Genomic DNA, 17,028 nt, shown 5'->3' on the forward strand with positions numbered 1-17,028 from the left:
ATGTCAACCACAATAAAAGTCATTATTCTTGCTTTCAGATTTGAAAACGAGTTATTCATTAATTTGCTGTGTGCTCTATATGTAATATTTGAAGGGATTTAAACATTCTAATGGGTTCCCCAAATTCATAACGGCCCTCGAGAGGAAACCATAACTACAATGTGGCCCGCGGCAAAAAATGACTTTGACACCCCTGGTTTATGGTGTCTGCTCTATAGACAAGTTTAAGCTTAACGCCTGCTCATCTGCTTAACAAGGCTACATATGTCATTCACAACATAAATCTCTTCCTGTATTACTTGCTCTCCCTTGCATAATGACTTACTGTATTTGCCTAAAACAGATAGGGGCTTGCGACCTGGGCCAAATAGTGGTCTGTTGGGTTTGACTAACAAGAGTGGCACTCTCTAATGGCATGCAAAATATGGGCTGATACATCCGCTCCTGTGTCAATTAAACTTCAACCAAATGTGTTGTTTCTTATGGTCAAATCAGCAAAGCGTGGGTCTAAGCCTGCACCTACATAGCCAAGAAAGAATGGAGTGTCTTCATTACAGTCTCTCTCCCTACAACATGTCCTGTTTTGGTTGATTTACAAACTTAGCTGTAATGTTCTTGCTTTCCACATGTGTGACATGACATCTCTCGCTGGGTATGCTTTGGCATGACCAGGTGACTTTCCACATCCGTAGCATGTCTGCGGCTTTGCTGATGAGCGCTTTGGGTGTTAAGGGGTCTTGGGTGTGAATGTTTTTGTTTTAATTTTGTGACTGCATCAATGTTCATACATCTTAGGCAACATTATGTCCATAATAGCTCACCCTCTAAGGTCGTTTTTCTGCTTTTTGATCACTTCTGACTATTGGCATGTTGACTGCTTTTTCCAGCGTCACATCCGCGTTTAACTGTATCCTCTCAGATAAGCTGGTGTCGCTCAGGTCCACCACTATGCGCTCTCTTATTAACTCATCGTGGAGTGCTCCATATTTGCATTTCACCGCCAGGGCATACAGTGTCTACAGCCTCGCCTGGTTGCGGCACTCTCCGATTGAATTTAACTGTTTCGTATATCTCGTTCTTTCTTGGCACAAAGTACTTTTCGAACGTGTTCTTTACCGAGGTGTACTGTTGTCTCTGTGTGTCGGTTAAATCTTGTCCACGCAAGATGTCATCCACTTCATTCCCCATGCAGTAAATGACTGTGTTCACCTGGTTAGCTTCTGTGCTAAAATGAAGGTTACTTGCTAGTCTGAATCACTCGAACCTGCGTATCCACCGTTCCCAATCTTGAGGCTTTGAAAAGTCGAATGCTTCTGCTGGTTGTATGGAGAACGTAGCGCTCGGAGGAACGTTGGCATTCGTTGGTAGCTGTGGACGTTGTTGCGGCACTGCTGTGACTACGTCGTTTCCATCTTTGGACATCGTGTCTCCACGCAAGATTTCATCCGCTTCATTCCCCATGCAGTAAATAAGTATGTTCACCTGGTTAGCTTCTGTGCTAAAATGAAGGTTACTTGCTAGTCTGAATCACTCGAACCTGCGTATCCACCGTTCCCAATCTTGAGGCTTTGAAAGGTCGAATGCTCCTGATGGTTGTATGGAGAACGTAGCGCTCGGAGGAACGTTGGCATTCGTTGGTAGCTGTGGACGTTGTTGCGGCACTGCTGTGACTACGTCGTTTCCATCTTTGGACATCGTGTCTCCACGCAAGATTTCATCTGCTTCATTCCCCATGCAGTAAATAAGTATGTTCAGCTGGTTAGCTTCTGTGCTAAAATGAAGGTTACTTGCTAGTCTGAATCACTCGAACCTGCGTATCCACCGTTCCCAATCTTGAGGCTTTGAAAGGTCGAATGCTCCTGATGGTTGTATGGAGAACGTAGCGCTCGGAGGAACGTTGGTATTCGTCGGTAGCTGTGGACGTTGTTGCGGCACTGCTGTGACTACGTCGTTTCCATCTATGGACATCGTGTCTCTTGGATTGGATTGGATTGGATTGGATTTGCCTTTATTAGTCTCGCAGTGGAGAAATTTACATTTCACAGCAGAAAGGTTATGAAAGAAATGAAAGTAGAAAAGCAAAACACAGGAGCTGCTGGAAAGGCAGCCACTCTCGCGGCGCCGTCTTGAAGTCAAAAGAACAAAAAAAAACTAAACTCTTGCATACATTTATTTCTTTTCAGCACTAAATGTTGCTCTTTATGCTCTCTTTACCGCTACTTAACTTCTGACATCATGTCGTGGTGTGGGTAAATAATATTCAGTCGGTTTCGAGGATGCAACAGTTTATTGAACACAGAGCTCTAGCAGTCGTCATTTAACAGCCGGTCAGGTGCTTTAAATATAAAAGCATCACAGCTATTACCACACCTACCACTCCGCCTGGAGGTCGGGGGAAACAGCCTGAGAACGGCGGTGTGGCCCAAATGCCAGGAGGGACCAAAACAATAATAATAAAAATAATTGATTTAATTTACTAGCGCCTTTCTGAACACCCAAGGTCACTTTATAATAAAACAACATACATAGAATAATAAAACCATGAATACAATGATAAATAATAAAATAGCAGATTAAACTAGACCATGAATGCCAGTTTAAACAGGTGGGTTTTGAGGAGGGATTTGAAAGTAGAAAGGGAGTCAATATTACTGATGGGTTAAAAGTGATTGTTCTCGCTGGTTCATGGCTCGTCAGGGTTTTTATAAGTGGGATGGTAAATTTAGCAGGAACCCAGGTGTTGAACAGAATAAGTTATTTTGATCTTGTAGACAGCAGGGACAATGTGAGGTCGGTTGGGGAGGGACAGAGAGAGAGATAGACGTGTTGGGAGAGCCTTTATAAAAGACGGACAGGATGTGAGGTATATGATGTGACGGATAGGATGTGATATCATGTAAAGGCGGGTAGGATACGACGTGTCAGGAAGTCCAAGAAAAATAAAATTAAAGATTTTATTTTACCCCAACAATTACGGATGTTGGGTGGAAATGAGTTCCAGAGATTGGGAGCAAAGTGGCTGAAAGCTCTGCACCCCATCGTGGTGAGACTGGCAGAGGGCATACAGAGGTAGAGGGAGGATGAGGATCTGAGGGACTGAGAAGTAACGGAGATTTGAAGTAGGTCAGGGAGGGCAGAAGTATCTTGAATTCAACATGGAGCCAGTGGAGCTGCTGGAGGACAGGAGTGATGTGATGAAAGGAGGGCTTTTAGTGATGATCCAGGCTGAGGAATTTTGAGGAATAGGTGCTTGATTTCTTTGAGTTGGCCAAATTTGAATATGCATGTATCCATCCATCCATTGTCTGTACCGCTTATTCCTCATTAGGGTCATGGGGGGTGCTGGAGCTTATCCCAGCCGTCTTCGGGCACAAGGCAGAGGACACCCTGAATTGGTTGCCATCCGATCGCAGGGCACACAGAGACAAACAGCCATTCACTCTCACACTCACACCAAGGAACAATTTGGAGTGTTAAATCAGCCTGCCATGCATGTTTTTGGAATGTGGGAGGAAACCGGAGGACCCGGAAAAAACCCACGCGGGCCTGGGGTGAACATGCAAACTCTCTTGAACTCACGACCTTTGCACTGTGAAGCCGGCGTGCTAACCACTCCACTACCGGGCCACCAATAAGCATCTAGGGACAACCGACGCCTCCGGACAAGTTGTGTCCATAATTTGTAAAATCGCTTCAAATGACTTGTACTGAGCTTATTTTACAAAGATTCCACGGCATATAGCTATATTTAATTTTTTAAGCCTCGCACTGAATATTCAGGAAGTCTTGTTTTCGAGTTGATGACGATGCCTGACGTGACGTCACGTCTGGAACACACCTGACCGAGACAGTGGATCTAACTCAAAACAGAAAATGCAGTGAAATATATATAACGTGCACCCGCCCCCTCCCGTGCACCTGCTGGGTGAGATGTCTGGTCCTAGTGCCCGCCATACAGCCCCCCCCCACCCCCCCGCCCCCCCAGAACACCCAGAAGGAAGGTCAAGGCGAAAATTTTGCAGGGGGCTTGACCAGCGTGCCACAATGACTACGCAGTCCGTCGTTCGGTGGTGAAAATGAAATTATTCGGCCAGGTGAACCGGGTGAGACTTGAGTGGGGGAACGACACTCAACCCTGGGACCTGGGCCGCAGAAGCATCCTTGCCTGCAACTAAATGAGCCGGTTTGAGTCTGTCTATTGAAATGCCCTCCCTTCTCCCACCCATATCGAGCACAAAAGTCTTTTCCCCGTGTTCGAGCACTCTAAACGGGCCATCGTACGGCGGCCGGAGGGGAGAGCGGTGGGCATCGTGACGCACGAAGACAAAACGGGCTGACATAAGAGAAGACGGAACGAATATTTTGGGGACTCAGTGGTGAAATCGTGCTGGAGTCAGGGGCTCCCCTGGCAAAAGGGGGAAAGAAGGTGCACCCGAAGCTTCAGGCAGAAATTCACCAGGGAGTGGCTGACCGAGTACTAACTCTGCCGGAATGGCGTTAAGGTCTTCTTTTGGGGCCGAACGTAACCTGGGCAGGACCCACGGAAGCCGGTCGACCCAGTTACCGTCCGATAGTGCGGCCCGTAGCGCGGCTTTAAGTGACCGGTGGGAACATTCATACATCCAGTTAGCCTGCGGGTAGTAGGCCATAGTGCGGTGTACCTGCACACCCAAGGACTGTGCCATGGCTGACCACAGCTCGGACACAAACTGGGAGCCTCTGTCCGAAGTGATATCGGATGGCGTGGCGAAACGTGCGACCCAGGACGACGGAAATGCGCAGGCGATATCTGCCGAGGTCGTGGAGGACAGGGGGACTGCTTCCAGCCATCTAGTGGTCCGATCGACTATAGTGAGGAGATGTGTGCAACCCTGCGAAAGAGGGAAGGGCCCGACCAGGTCCACATGGATGTGGTCAAATCTCCTGGCCGGAAATGGGAAAGTTTCCAGGTTTGCCTGGGTGTGCCTGTGGACTTTGGCGCGCCGACATGCCACGCAAGCAGCTGCCCACTTTCTGACGTCCTTTCGTAATATGGGCCAGACAAACTTGGCCCCAAGTAGTTTGACTGACGCCCGGACACAAGGGTGTGAGAGGGAATGAATTGAATCAAAAATTCACCTACGCCACTCCTGCAGAACCACAAGACGAGTGTGACCAATAGACACATCGCACAGAAGAGCGGGACCCCCTTCACAAGGTGCCACCCTCTCAAGCTTCAGGGCCGTGCCTGCTGCCTTGAGTTCGTGGATGTCCGGTGTGGAATATTCGTCTTGTGTTGCTTGCAAAAAAGACGTGAAAGTAGCTGCCTCCGGTTTCTATGGTTTAAAGACGCATTTTGATACAAAGAGCCACGGCAAAAACGTAGAAGTCTGGAAGACATATCAATCATAACGATCATAATCAGAAAACCTTTATTCGTCCCACAATGGGGAAATTTGCAATGACATACAATAGAGAACACTGTCGTAATTAATCAACACTTGTCATTTCATCATTTATTAAGAATATGTCCAGAATGATATAACGAAACACATGTACAATATAAAATGTTAAACTACATACATAAACACGTTTGAGAGAAAAAACATATGGTGTACAATTATGTTGTATTTTGTAAGGGAAAATACAACAGTTTGTAAGGGCATGGAGCCGAGGAGGTTGACACGTATGGTCAGACCCATAATTATATATTAGATCAAATTGTTCGGAATAAATTATCTGTGAGTAACTTACTGGCTGTTTTGGTCATCCCTCTCACAACGAACACGCCATTTTTAGGTTACGTTGCGCAATAAGGTAAATGTGTAATTACATTTATAATCGTTCACATTTAAAGGTAACTTCTTTTCCTTTCGTCTTTTCCCTTCAAGTGGTCGCCACAGAAAATCAGTGTCCTCCATCTTTAGAGGTTTGATCCGCATGTTTGTTTTGGCCAAGCTTTTACGTCGGATGCCCTTCACTTAAAGGTAACTGTTAATCCTAATATCAGATTGTAATATTTTAACCTAACAAGATGAAGAATGATCGTAAAATATAATGAGATGGTTTCGTCTGTGTAATGGGTGGGAGCAGAGGACCACTCCTGTGCTCCCCCCAACCTATCATAGCAGTGTCCGGCGCCGCCATGTCTGGACATGAGGGATATATATATGTAACGGAGTTGTGCACTTAGATGATTAAATTATGAAGGAAGTGACGCAACGGCGCACAGTGTGGCACCATGTCCCGCCCATAGTTTCCAGAACAATCTGGAGGAGATTCATGGTGAGTCGCAATTTTCTGATGGTCTCGATTAACGCGCATTTTCATGACAATATCTTATTTTGTTTCCCCTTTTGTACTGTCTAGTGTTATCTTATTTATGTCGAGTCGAGATATATATATATATATATATATATATATATATATATATATATATATATATATATATATATATATATATATATATATATATATATATATATATATATATATATAGGGCTGATACTACCAGTAAGACTAGTTCGCTGAACAAGCATCTTGGATAAGAAGCGAAACGTCCGACACCTTCAAAAAAGTACAGATGACGGCTGAAGAAACCTTTTCATCAATGAGATGGTTTATATTTTTTTTTTATTATGTATTTTTTAAAATGTATTCGTAATCGTCTTTTTAAATTAATTCATTGATTTTTCATACAGCTTTATTCTCACTAAAGCCTCATTAAATCCCATTACATTGACTATGAGGAGTAATAAACAATGACCCATCCAGATTCAATTTAATATTGATTATTTTATTTGCATTGGTGTGTTATTTCGAGCTTTTATTTTGACGGTTGTCCTGGCAGCCCATTGGGCGAGTATTACCGTAATGCCCGGTATAAATGTGTAAATACGTGCATCGTCTTTTCGAGTGTGGCTTGCTTGTTGGCATGCACAAATTGACGTTCATGTTAGATAACTGCAACTTTTGTACGCATGTTTAAGATTCATTGAAATTATTATGACAATTAACTACATTATTGCAACTAAAATAATAAATAACGACGGTTAACAACTGATCCGTGGAGTCCGCTCTTCAATTTCATCGGTAAGGAACGGATACACGGAAGTGAAAGTAAAACTGGACACGGGACGACAGTTACAAAGTGATATTCGTGTTCAAGCTATGGCTTCTTTCCATTTCAACTCACTTTTACTTGATATATCCAGCCAGCTTACCACAGAACAGCTGGACCGTCTCAAGTATTTGTGCAGCGATAAAATTGGAAAAAGGCAGTTGGAAACGATCAATAGCGGATACAAACTGTTTCAGTGTTTGAGCGAGAGAAGTGTGCTACATCAAGATAAAACAGAGTTGTTGTCGGAACTTCTCGATCAAATAAAACGACAAGACTTGGTGGAAAAGTTGAAGAGCTTTCAGCCACCGCCAGAATGTGCTGGCACTGAAATTTGCGAAATGGAGAGAGGTATAGTCGCATTCTACAGACATGATTTAAGAAATTTCACGTAATAGAGTACAGGACCGTTCCCAAGCCAAACTTTGTGAAAAGATGTTACCTTTTAGTTTCTACATTGTTTATGGAAGTACATAGAATAATTTTTACTGCACTTCTAATCCCCGCAAACTTTCAACTATTATTTCTGACACGATTTATACATGTGGTCTCATTGGAATTAATCTTTGTGGACAGCTGACTTGAATATGGTCCACTTATTCTTGGCACTAGTATCGAATTCACTTTGAAATTTTAACCAGTTGGTTTGAAAAATGTGGTAACCTTTTGACAATTTTCAACAATTAATACATAAAGCTGTGGTTTTTCGTGCCATGTGTGTCAACTTCAAAATAAAACAAGAAAGTCATGATGTAAATGACGAAATGTCTCAGGATGCTTTTATTTTGAAGCTGTGTTGGGAACGGAATCCTTACTGCTGAATTGACTTGGAAAAGAGGTTGGCCTAAGGTTAGCGACAGATGTAATTTGATAAAAAGCACAATCACAGACTTTAATCGGAGAGATTCGATATAACTTGCTGTCACTTTTCACACAAGAATAATATATTTCCACATATGTTTTTTCTTCTTACTTTGTTTTTCAGAGAAGCTCGAAATTGCCACCAAAGTGATAGCAGAGAACATGGGGTCGTCCTGGCGAAATTTCGGGCGCCAACTGTGTTTGAGTGAAACAAAGCTGAAATCTATCTCGATGAGGTTTCCAGCAGATCTGGAAGAGACAGTCAGAGAACTACTGGTGGAATGGAGGAAGAGTCGAGGAGGCGAAGCTCGTACAGGAGAGTTAATTAAAGCACTCAGAGCATGTCAGCAAAATCTCACAGCTGATATAGTGGAGGCTAAATGTATTTGTGTCAACAGAGACATGCTTGCAAGATGGTAACATTACAATTCAAGCTGGAATCAACCATTAATTATGTCTTTATTTATTAAATGTTAAAAGTTCCTTTCGAAGACTGTGAGTGGTCATTGCTGATATACTTCAGAATTGCCTAACCGGGACATACATACATGTGTACACACAACTGAAATGCTCTTACACATTACTGTTTTTTTTTCTCATTTTAACAAACGTAAGAAAATATGACCGCTTTTACAACCCGGGTGTTATTTTGGACAATGATCTCACTTTTATTTCACATACTAAGAATTTGACAAAATATCTTTAATCACTTGAACATAACCGTTGCCTGTGGCGGCACATGTGCGTACCGTGGTTTTGATGTGAATATCAGCCTGACACATTTCCCACGCTTGGACAGTATAAAAGGGCAGCCGTCGCGGAACAGCAGCAGAGAATATCTCAGACACGCACACAACTCCCAGAGACCTGCTCAACATCGGACGAAGTTTCACAGCACGACTTGCTCGACTCCACGCCACGATCAAGCTCTGCGAGACATCTTCGTGTCACTTCCCTGGGAGATTTGACAACCACGATTTAACAAATAAAGAGATTTGACAAACTCTTTATGTCCACTCAAGTTGAAGTTCGTCTGTGTAAGCTCTCAGTCGTACAGGAGTGGTCCATCGATGAGAAGGTTTCTTCAGAAGTCATCTGTACAAAAGTGAAGGTTTCGGACGTTTCGCCTCCTATCCAAGAGGCTTCGTCAGCGAACTAAAGTCTGACTGGTCGTATCGGCCCCATTTATATATCCCTAATGTCCAGACCTGGTGGCGCCGGACACAGCTATGATAGGTCCCTACTCTCAGGTTGGGGGGGGCGCGGGACCCCCCCCTGTGGCCCCACTGATTGTTCCTACATTCCTGACTAACGATTGGCCTATTACACCCACTCCCCCCGGTATCACCTCATCAGCATAACGACCCTCATCAGCATTGCGAAAGTTGCCTAACCTGTTTTGCCTGAGCAGGCTATTGTATGAACAATCCAAATTGAACCTCACACCACCAGACCGGTTTAATGAAGGATTTTGTTGTTTTATAAGAATCGCCTCTTTTACCCCCCTTTCAAACCATCTATGTTCTTTCGCTAAGATTTTAACCTTAATCAAGTTGAAGTTGTCAACTTTATTGTCAAATGTGCTCATCCATACAGCATGGATGAAATTTCACAGGAAAGAAGAGTAACTGTGGGGTGCCTGCGCGGCCATCAACAGAACAGTTAACATAACATGACAAAATACAGTAAAGTCTCGTTATATCGATATTCAAGGGAGTCCGAAAAAATATCGCTATAACCGGGACTATCGATATATCCGACCCTGTTTGCATGTAATTTTCTCCGTGCGTGCATAGAAATAGTATCGATATAACCGGGACTATCGATATATCCGATATCGATATAACGAGACTTTACTGTAATACAACATAACACAAGACACAGACGCGTGCCATCTTAACCACGTACTCTGCATACACTTTGTTGTTTGAAGCGTGCTGCCAAGAAGGCACAACAAACAAGCTCAGATTCTTCACTTTTGAAGAATGTTGTGGCCAAAACACTATACTGAAAACAATTCACAACAGCTCCATGTGATGTAACAACATCATGTGATAAAACAAAACACAAAAAATAAAGTAATGCCCTTGAAGAGCACTTGGCAACGGCTGTCAACCCCGGTGCCATTTTGGGAAAGAAAAATTCATTTCTCCAAAAAGAGACATTGATGTAGGTAATGCATCTGTGTCTTGTCTTTGTGTTTATATTCAGCCATCTATTATCTGAAACACAGTGCACTCATGTAGACAAAACAACCATTCACATTCACACCTATGGACAAGTTACGGTGATCAATCAATCGATGAGAAGGTTTCTTCAGCCGTCATCTGTACAAATTTGATGGTTTCGGACGTTTCGCCTCCTATCCAAGAGGCTTCGTCAGCGAACTAAAGTCTGACTGGTCGTATCGGCCCTATTTATATATCCCTAATGTCCAGCCATGGCGGCGCCGGACACAGCTATGATAGGTCCCTACTCTCAGGTTGGGGGGAGCAGAGGAACACTTCTTATGGCCCCACTGATTGTTCCTACATTCCTGACTAACGACTGGCCCATTTGCCCCACTGCCACCGGTATCACCTCATCAGCATTACGAATGTTGCCTAACCTGTTTTGCCTAAGCAGGCTATTGTATGAACGATCCAAATTGAACCTCACCCCACCAGACCGGTTTAATGAAGGATTTTGTTGTTTTATAAGAATCGCTTCTTTTACCCCCCTTTCAAACCATCTACGTTCTTTCGCTAAGATTTTAACCTCATTGTCGTCAAATGAGTGGTTGCTAGCTTTTAGGTGCAAATGTACTGCCGATTGAGGCCCACTTGTATTATCCCTGCGATGTTGATAGTCTTTTTTTGAGAATTTGTTGAGTCTCCCCAATGTACTGCTCTTTACAATTTTAATTCTTACAATGTATAGAATAATACATATTAATACATAATCATTTGGTAGCCTATCTTTTGGATGCACTAATTTTTGCCTTAACGTGTTTATCGGTTTGAAATAAGTAGGAATTTTGTGTTGCCAAAGGACTCTTTGTAATTTTTCAGAAACTCCTGCAATGTAAGGTACTGCTACTCCTCTCCTTTTTGTATCTTGAGAATTATTGGTTTCATTCCCTATTCTTTCTTTCTGACATTTGTTGAATGACCACTGAGTGTACCCACAGTTAGTGAGTGCTCGCCTGATATGTTTTGACTCCTTTTCTCTACCTTCAGTGCTAGTTGGTATTAGTTTTGCCCTATGCTGGAGGGTTCTGATAACTCCTAGTTTATGTTGTAAAGGGTGGTTAGAGTCAAAAAGTAAGTATTGGTCAGTGTGCGTAGCCTTCCTAAAGACTTCTGTTTTTAGCATTCTGTCCTCTTTTATAATTACTTTACAATCCAAGAAGGCTAGTTGGTTCTCTTTAATGTCCTCACGAGTAAATTTAATGTTGATGTCTACAGAGTTGAGGTGATCTCAATCCTTCACAGATCACCTCAACTTCATATATATATATATCAGAATCATCTTTATTGCCAAGTAGGTAGAACACGCTGCACTAGTATCATCATAAAAAAATTGATAAGTGGCACTATACAGTTCCATTTGGGCTACTGTTGAAAGAGTTCAAAGAGTTGAAAGAGTTAATGGCTTGGGGGAAGAAGCTGTTTAAATGTCTGCTGGATTTGGTGTGCATGGATCGGTAGCGCCTGCCTGAGGGGAGTAGCTGGAAAAGGTGGTGGGCAGGGTGCGGAGGGTCCAGTAGTATTTTCCGAGCCCTAGTTTGGATTCTTGCAGTGTGCAAGTCCTCGAGAGTGGGTAGGTTGATGATTTTTTCCCGCCATCCTAACTGTCCGTTGAAGTCGGATTTTGTCCATTTTTGTGGCGGCCCCGAACCAAATGGTGATGGAAGAACACAGGATGGATTTGATGACAGCCGTGTAGAAATGTTGCAGCACCTCCTGTGGCAGGCCATGCTTCTTTAGCAGCCTCAGGAAGTACATTCTATGTTGGGCCTTTCTCAAGACAGAGTTGGTGTTGACCTCCCACTTCATGTCCTGGGAGACTGTGATTCCCAGGAACTTGAAGGTCTCAACGGTTGACACGAGGCAGTTGGATAGTGTGAGGGGTAGCTGTGGTGATGGATTTTTCCTGAAGTCCACGATCATCTCTACTGTCTTGAGCGTGTTCAGCTCCAGGTTGTGACGGCTGCACCAGAGCTCCAGGTGCTCCACTTGTTGTCGATACGCAGACTCGTCGCCGTCTTTGATGAGACCGATGACCGTGGTGTCGTCTGCGAACTTTATGAATTTGACAGCTGGGTGCGTTGAGGTGCAGTCGTTCGTGTAGAGAGAGAAGAGCAATGGAGAGAGGACGCATCCTTGCGGGGCTCCAGTGCTCGTGGTTCGTGTTGAGGATGATATACAGTGAGACCTCATCATACAAACGTCAAATTTATGAAAATTAAGCCTTATAATAAGCACTATTTTCATAATACACACCCACCACGGCTGGTCCATCAAGCACACGAGCTTCGGATCTGGCAAAAGTGATCTTCGACGGAAGCACACGACCGAACAACGCACCGGCCGGCGCTACTTTCCATACCCCTTCTCATTGAATGCACACGTCGATCGCCTACTTGGAGCTTTTTGCTGATAATTTTACTATTATGGGACCGGAAAATAAACACCACAGGCTCAGGACGTCTCCATCAATTACCTTTAGCCAATCACAATCACTACTATGGCATCTTGACAGGGGGGTGCGTTCAAGTGTAGCAACACAAAAAGGTTGGCAAGTGTTTGTCCAGCCATCAATGACATCAATGACCATCACAAATGTAAATAATGTGACTTTATTATACTATAATAACTGTATTTCTTTCATTACAATACAATAGCACATTTATTATACATAGGATAAGGTAGGTTGTGTGTAGTTTTAAGGCTTATTTAGTTGAAAAGTATATTTTACGGAAACCCGGGAACGGATTATTCCTATTTTAATGGTTTCCTATGGGATTTTTTTAGATACACACTTTTCGCCTTACACACTCTGTCTGGGAACCAATTAAGTTCGTAAGTTGAGGTCTCACTGTATTTCCCAGTCTGACCTGTTGTGTCCTCCTGTCAGGAAGCTGAGGGTCCACTGGCAGATTGTAGGGGACACACCAAGCTGGAGAGGTTTGGGGATGTGGAGTTCTGGGATGTTGGTATTGAACGCAGAGCTGTAGTCCACAAACAGGATCCTTGCGTAGGTTCCTGTGTTGTCAAGGTGGTCGAGGATGTGGTGCAGTCAGATGTTGATTGCATCCTCCACAGACCTGTTTGCCCGGTAGGCAAACTGAAGAGGATCTAGCAGAGGTCTGGTGATGTTCTTTCGGTGGTTATGTCAAAAGTATGTCAGAGTGGTGCAAGACATGTATCATGACTGTAAGACAGTTGTGAGGTGTGCTGTCTGTGTGACGGAGAAATTCAAGGTGGAGGTGGGACTCCACCAGGGGTCAGCTCTGAGCCCCTTCTTGTTAGCTATGGTGATGGACAGGCTGACAGACGATGTTAGACAAGAATCTCCTTGGACCATGATGTTTGCAGATGACATTGTGATCTGTAGCGAGAACACGGAACAGGTGGCGGAGAAACTAGAGATGTGGAGATATACCCTGGAAAGGAGAGGAATGAAGATCAGTCACAGCAAGACGGAATATATGTGTGTGAATGAAAGGGATCCAAGTGCAAGAGTGATGCTACAGGGAGAAGAGATAAAGAAGGTGGAGGATTTTAAGTACTTCGGGTCAACTGTCCAGAGCAATGGAGAGTGTGGAAAAGAGGTGAAGAAGCTTGTCCAGGCAGGCTGGAGTGGCTGGAGAAAAATGTCAGGTGTGATGTGTGATAGAAGGGTTTCAGCTCGGATGACAGGAAAAGTGTAGAAAACAGTGGTGAGACCAGCCATGATCCCAGTCCGGCCTCCCTGTGTGGAGTTTGCATGTTCTCCCCGGACCCGCGTGGGTTTTCTCCGGGTCCTCCGGTTTCCTCCCACACTCCAAAAACATGCATGGCAGGCAGATAGACCACTCCAAATTGTGTGCCCTGCGATTGGCTGGCAACCAATTCAGGGTGTCCCCCGCCTCGTGCCCGAAGACAGCTGAGATAGGCTCCAGCAACCCCCGCGACCCTAATGAGGAATAAGCGGTACGGAAAATGAGATGATATATATATATATATATATATATATATATATATATAGTCCTGTAGTGCGGACTTATTAGATAAAAATTGAACATTGCCAAGGAGGTCCGTCTTGGTGCTGGCGTTTTATGAAACTGCCATTTTTCCATCCGGAAACAAAGCTTTTATGCGAGCTTTTCAGAATAATTCGCCGGGCTACCGTAGTCCTGCGGTAGCGCAGCAACATCCGGGGAATTATTCTGAAAAGCTCGCGAAAATGCTTTGTTTCCTGTTGTGCTACCATGCTAACGGAGAGAAACTCCAGAGTGTGATTTTTTAAAAGAAAGACTTTGCCTAAAGAGACATTTTCAGAAGGCGTTATTATTAAGGCAAACGAAAAGGGCTGGATGTTACGCCACAGTTTGCCAATGGATTGTGGATGCTTGGGCTAACGTGTCTGCTAGCACGGTGGTTTGAGCTTTCGGAAAAGTCGGTAACAGTAATGTGCTCCTTTTTACCATGCCGACGCATATTGAGTGATGATTACAATATGTTATTCCTTTGTAATTAATAAATAAAGCACTACGAAACTCAGTTTTGCTACCGATCTGTTTTTTAAATACGCATACTTGTATGCCTGTGTGTTGTTGTGAGGCGGACGTACGTATAGCAGTAGAGGATATGTAACGTATATAAAACTTGCGTCCTTTCATCCGGTGCGCCCAATGTGTGTGTTAAATACAGAAATGGCACACATAAATGAGACTGCGCCTTTTCACACGGTGCGCCGTTTGGTCGTGAAAATACGGTATATATATATATATATATATATATATATATATATATATATATATATATATATATATATATATATATATATATATATATATATATATATATATATATATGTGTGTGTGTGTGTGTGTGTGTGTGTGTGACGGGTGTCACAACAGTGACTGTCTTCATCTCCACGATGCTGCCGTATTAATGAAGACGAGACGCGTGGATGTGTCTTTTTATTTCTTTTATTTCTGCAACACAGTATGGCAGAAGGGATGGGTGAAGTCGCATGGGTTTCGTCTTGTGATTAACCCGAATCTCCTCGAGATTGTTCTCAAATGCAAAACATTGTAGATAACAAAACAGAATTAACAACGTGTGATCGTATAGTGGTTATTTACAGAAAAAGAGAATACAACACAAGTTCACTGTTATTTACAAGATGTCCCTGAACGCATCATGGGCGGAGACTCGGCAGAACACGCGGTGCGCTTGTAATGGCTTGCGCGCAGTTCAACCCGCCACGGACACTCACGGGCAAATGAAACACGACACAAGAAACTAAATATTGTTCAATAAAAACGAAATGAAACAATTATTACCTGCAACACAGTATGGCAGAAGGGATGGGTGAAGTCGCATGGGTTTCGTCTTGTGATTAACTGCGATAGAAAAGCACATATGCTCCAAAGTTCCACTCGACAAAACGTGAAGTAAATAATGACACAAAAAGTAATCTGGACTCGAAATGAATAAGGGAACTAATTAGATAACACTAGACAGTACAAAAGGGGAAACAAAATAAGATATTGTCATGAAAATGCGCGTTAATCAAGACCAACAGAAAATTGCGACTCACCCTGAATGCCCTCGAGATTGTTCTGGAAACTATGGGCGGGACATAGTGCCACACTGTGCGCCGTTGCGTCACTTCCTTATAATTTAATAATCTAAGTGCACAACTCCGTTATATATATATATATATATATATATATATATATATATATATATATATATATATATATATATATATATATATATATATATATATATAGGGATATATAGTATATAGGGTCCAAGTTACAAGCACAACTTCAGTTCGCTGACGAAGCTCTTCGGATGAGGAGCAAAACGTCCGACACCTTCAAAGATGAAAGGCTAAAGAAGTATTTTCTTCAAATGACCACTGCTGTACAACTGAGAGCCTACACATATGTATATTGGGAGAAGGATGCTACGTCTTGAATGTCTAGGCAGGAGAACGAGAGGAAGACCAAAGAGTAGTTTTATGGATGTTGTGAAAGAGGAGATGAATTGGTCAACAAACTCGGGGAGGAGATCATGCCCCGAATGGAGGAGTATATTTGTTGGATTCTAATTCCTGTTTCTCTTGTGGTTCGGAGTTCAACGGAGTTTTATGATGAAATACCAGCGGGGACGATAGATGGTGAACAGAAAAAAAACTACTTTATTCTTGTAAAACAAAAGGAGAACATTTCTCGTTCTCGTATATATATATATATATATATATATATATATATATATATATATATATATATATATATATATATATATATATATATATATATACCTAATGGTGTGGCGGTGGCAGTGCTCTGCTCTGATTGGTCCCTGGTTGGGGGAGCAGTATACTACTCCTTGAAGCCAATCTGATGACCCCTTTTTGTAAAACAGCAAAACCCTTCACTAAATCGCCATGGTCGTTTAAGGATTTGATCGTGCTTACAAGATACTTCTGAGGTCGTTACCACATAGGCTTAGCCATGCTAATGAGGTGATACCAGGGCTAATGAGGCAATCAGAGCCAGGGATAGACATTAAAGGTAATCAGACAGGACAAAAAAGGTAATCAGATTCAGCTTCAGGGAGTAGTCTATTGCACCACCAATCTTAGAGCAGGGACCTATCAGAGCAGAGGTCTGGCACCGCCACCTCTGTCCATGAGGGATAATAGTGACGTGCGGTGAGGTTCATGGCCGGTGAGGCACTGACGTCATCACAGTCAGATTTACAAACATATGAACTCTACAGAGTAGCTTATTGACCGTTTGATTGGCAACAGTTAACGTGTTTTGTTTGAAATGTCATGACAGCAGTCTTTATATATACACACTG

At 43.1% G+C, this 17,028-nt stretch overlaps 1 protein-coding gene across 1 annotated transcript; it reads left to right on the top strand.

Annotated features, from left to right (window-relative positions):
• The first annotated feature begins 7,079 nt into the window (after nt 1-7,079).
• Nucleotides 7,080-8,443, top strand: fadd (Fas associated via death domain). Its single transcript, XM_088991783.1, has 2 exons — nt 7,080-7,450; nt 8,085-8,443. Exons 1-2 carry the CDS (start codon nt 7,150-7,152, stop codon nt 8,378-8,380), a joined length of 597 nt encoding a protein of 198 aa, XP_088847909.1. The 5' UTR covers nt 7,080-7,149; the 3' UTR covers nt 8,381-8,443.
• Nucleotides 8,444-17,028: the final 8,585 nt, after the last annotated feature.

This window comes from Hippocampus bargibanti, linkage group LG03 (assembly GCF_051943395.1).
Source record: "Hippocampus bargibanti isolate YZ-2025 linkage group LG03, ASM5194339v1, whole genome shotgun sequence".
Lineage (NCBI taxonomy): Eukaryota > Metazoa > Chordata > Actinopteri > Syngnathiformes > Syngnathidae > Hippocampus > Hippocampus bargibanti.

What these genes read in the sequence shown, in the direction of transcription:
- fadd (XM_088991783.1), top strand. Translation starts at nt 7,150, where the DNA reads ATGGCTTCTTTCCATTTCAACTCACTTTTACTTGATATATCCAGCCAG. An exon ending in AATTTGCGAAATGGAGAGAG is followed by an intron (nt 7,451 to 8,084) that starts GTATAGTCGCAT and finishes TTTGTTTTTCAG; the next exon opens with AGAAGCTCGAAATTGCCACC.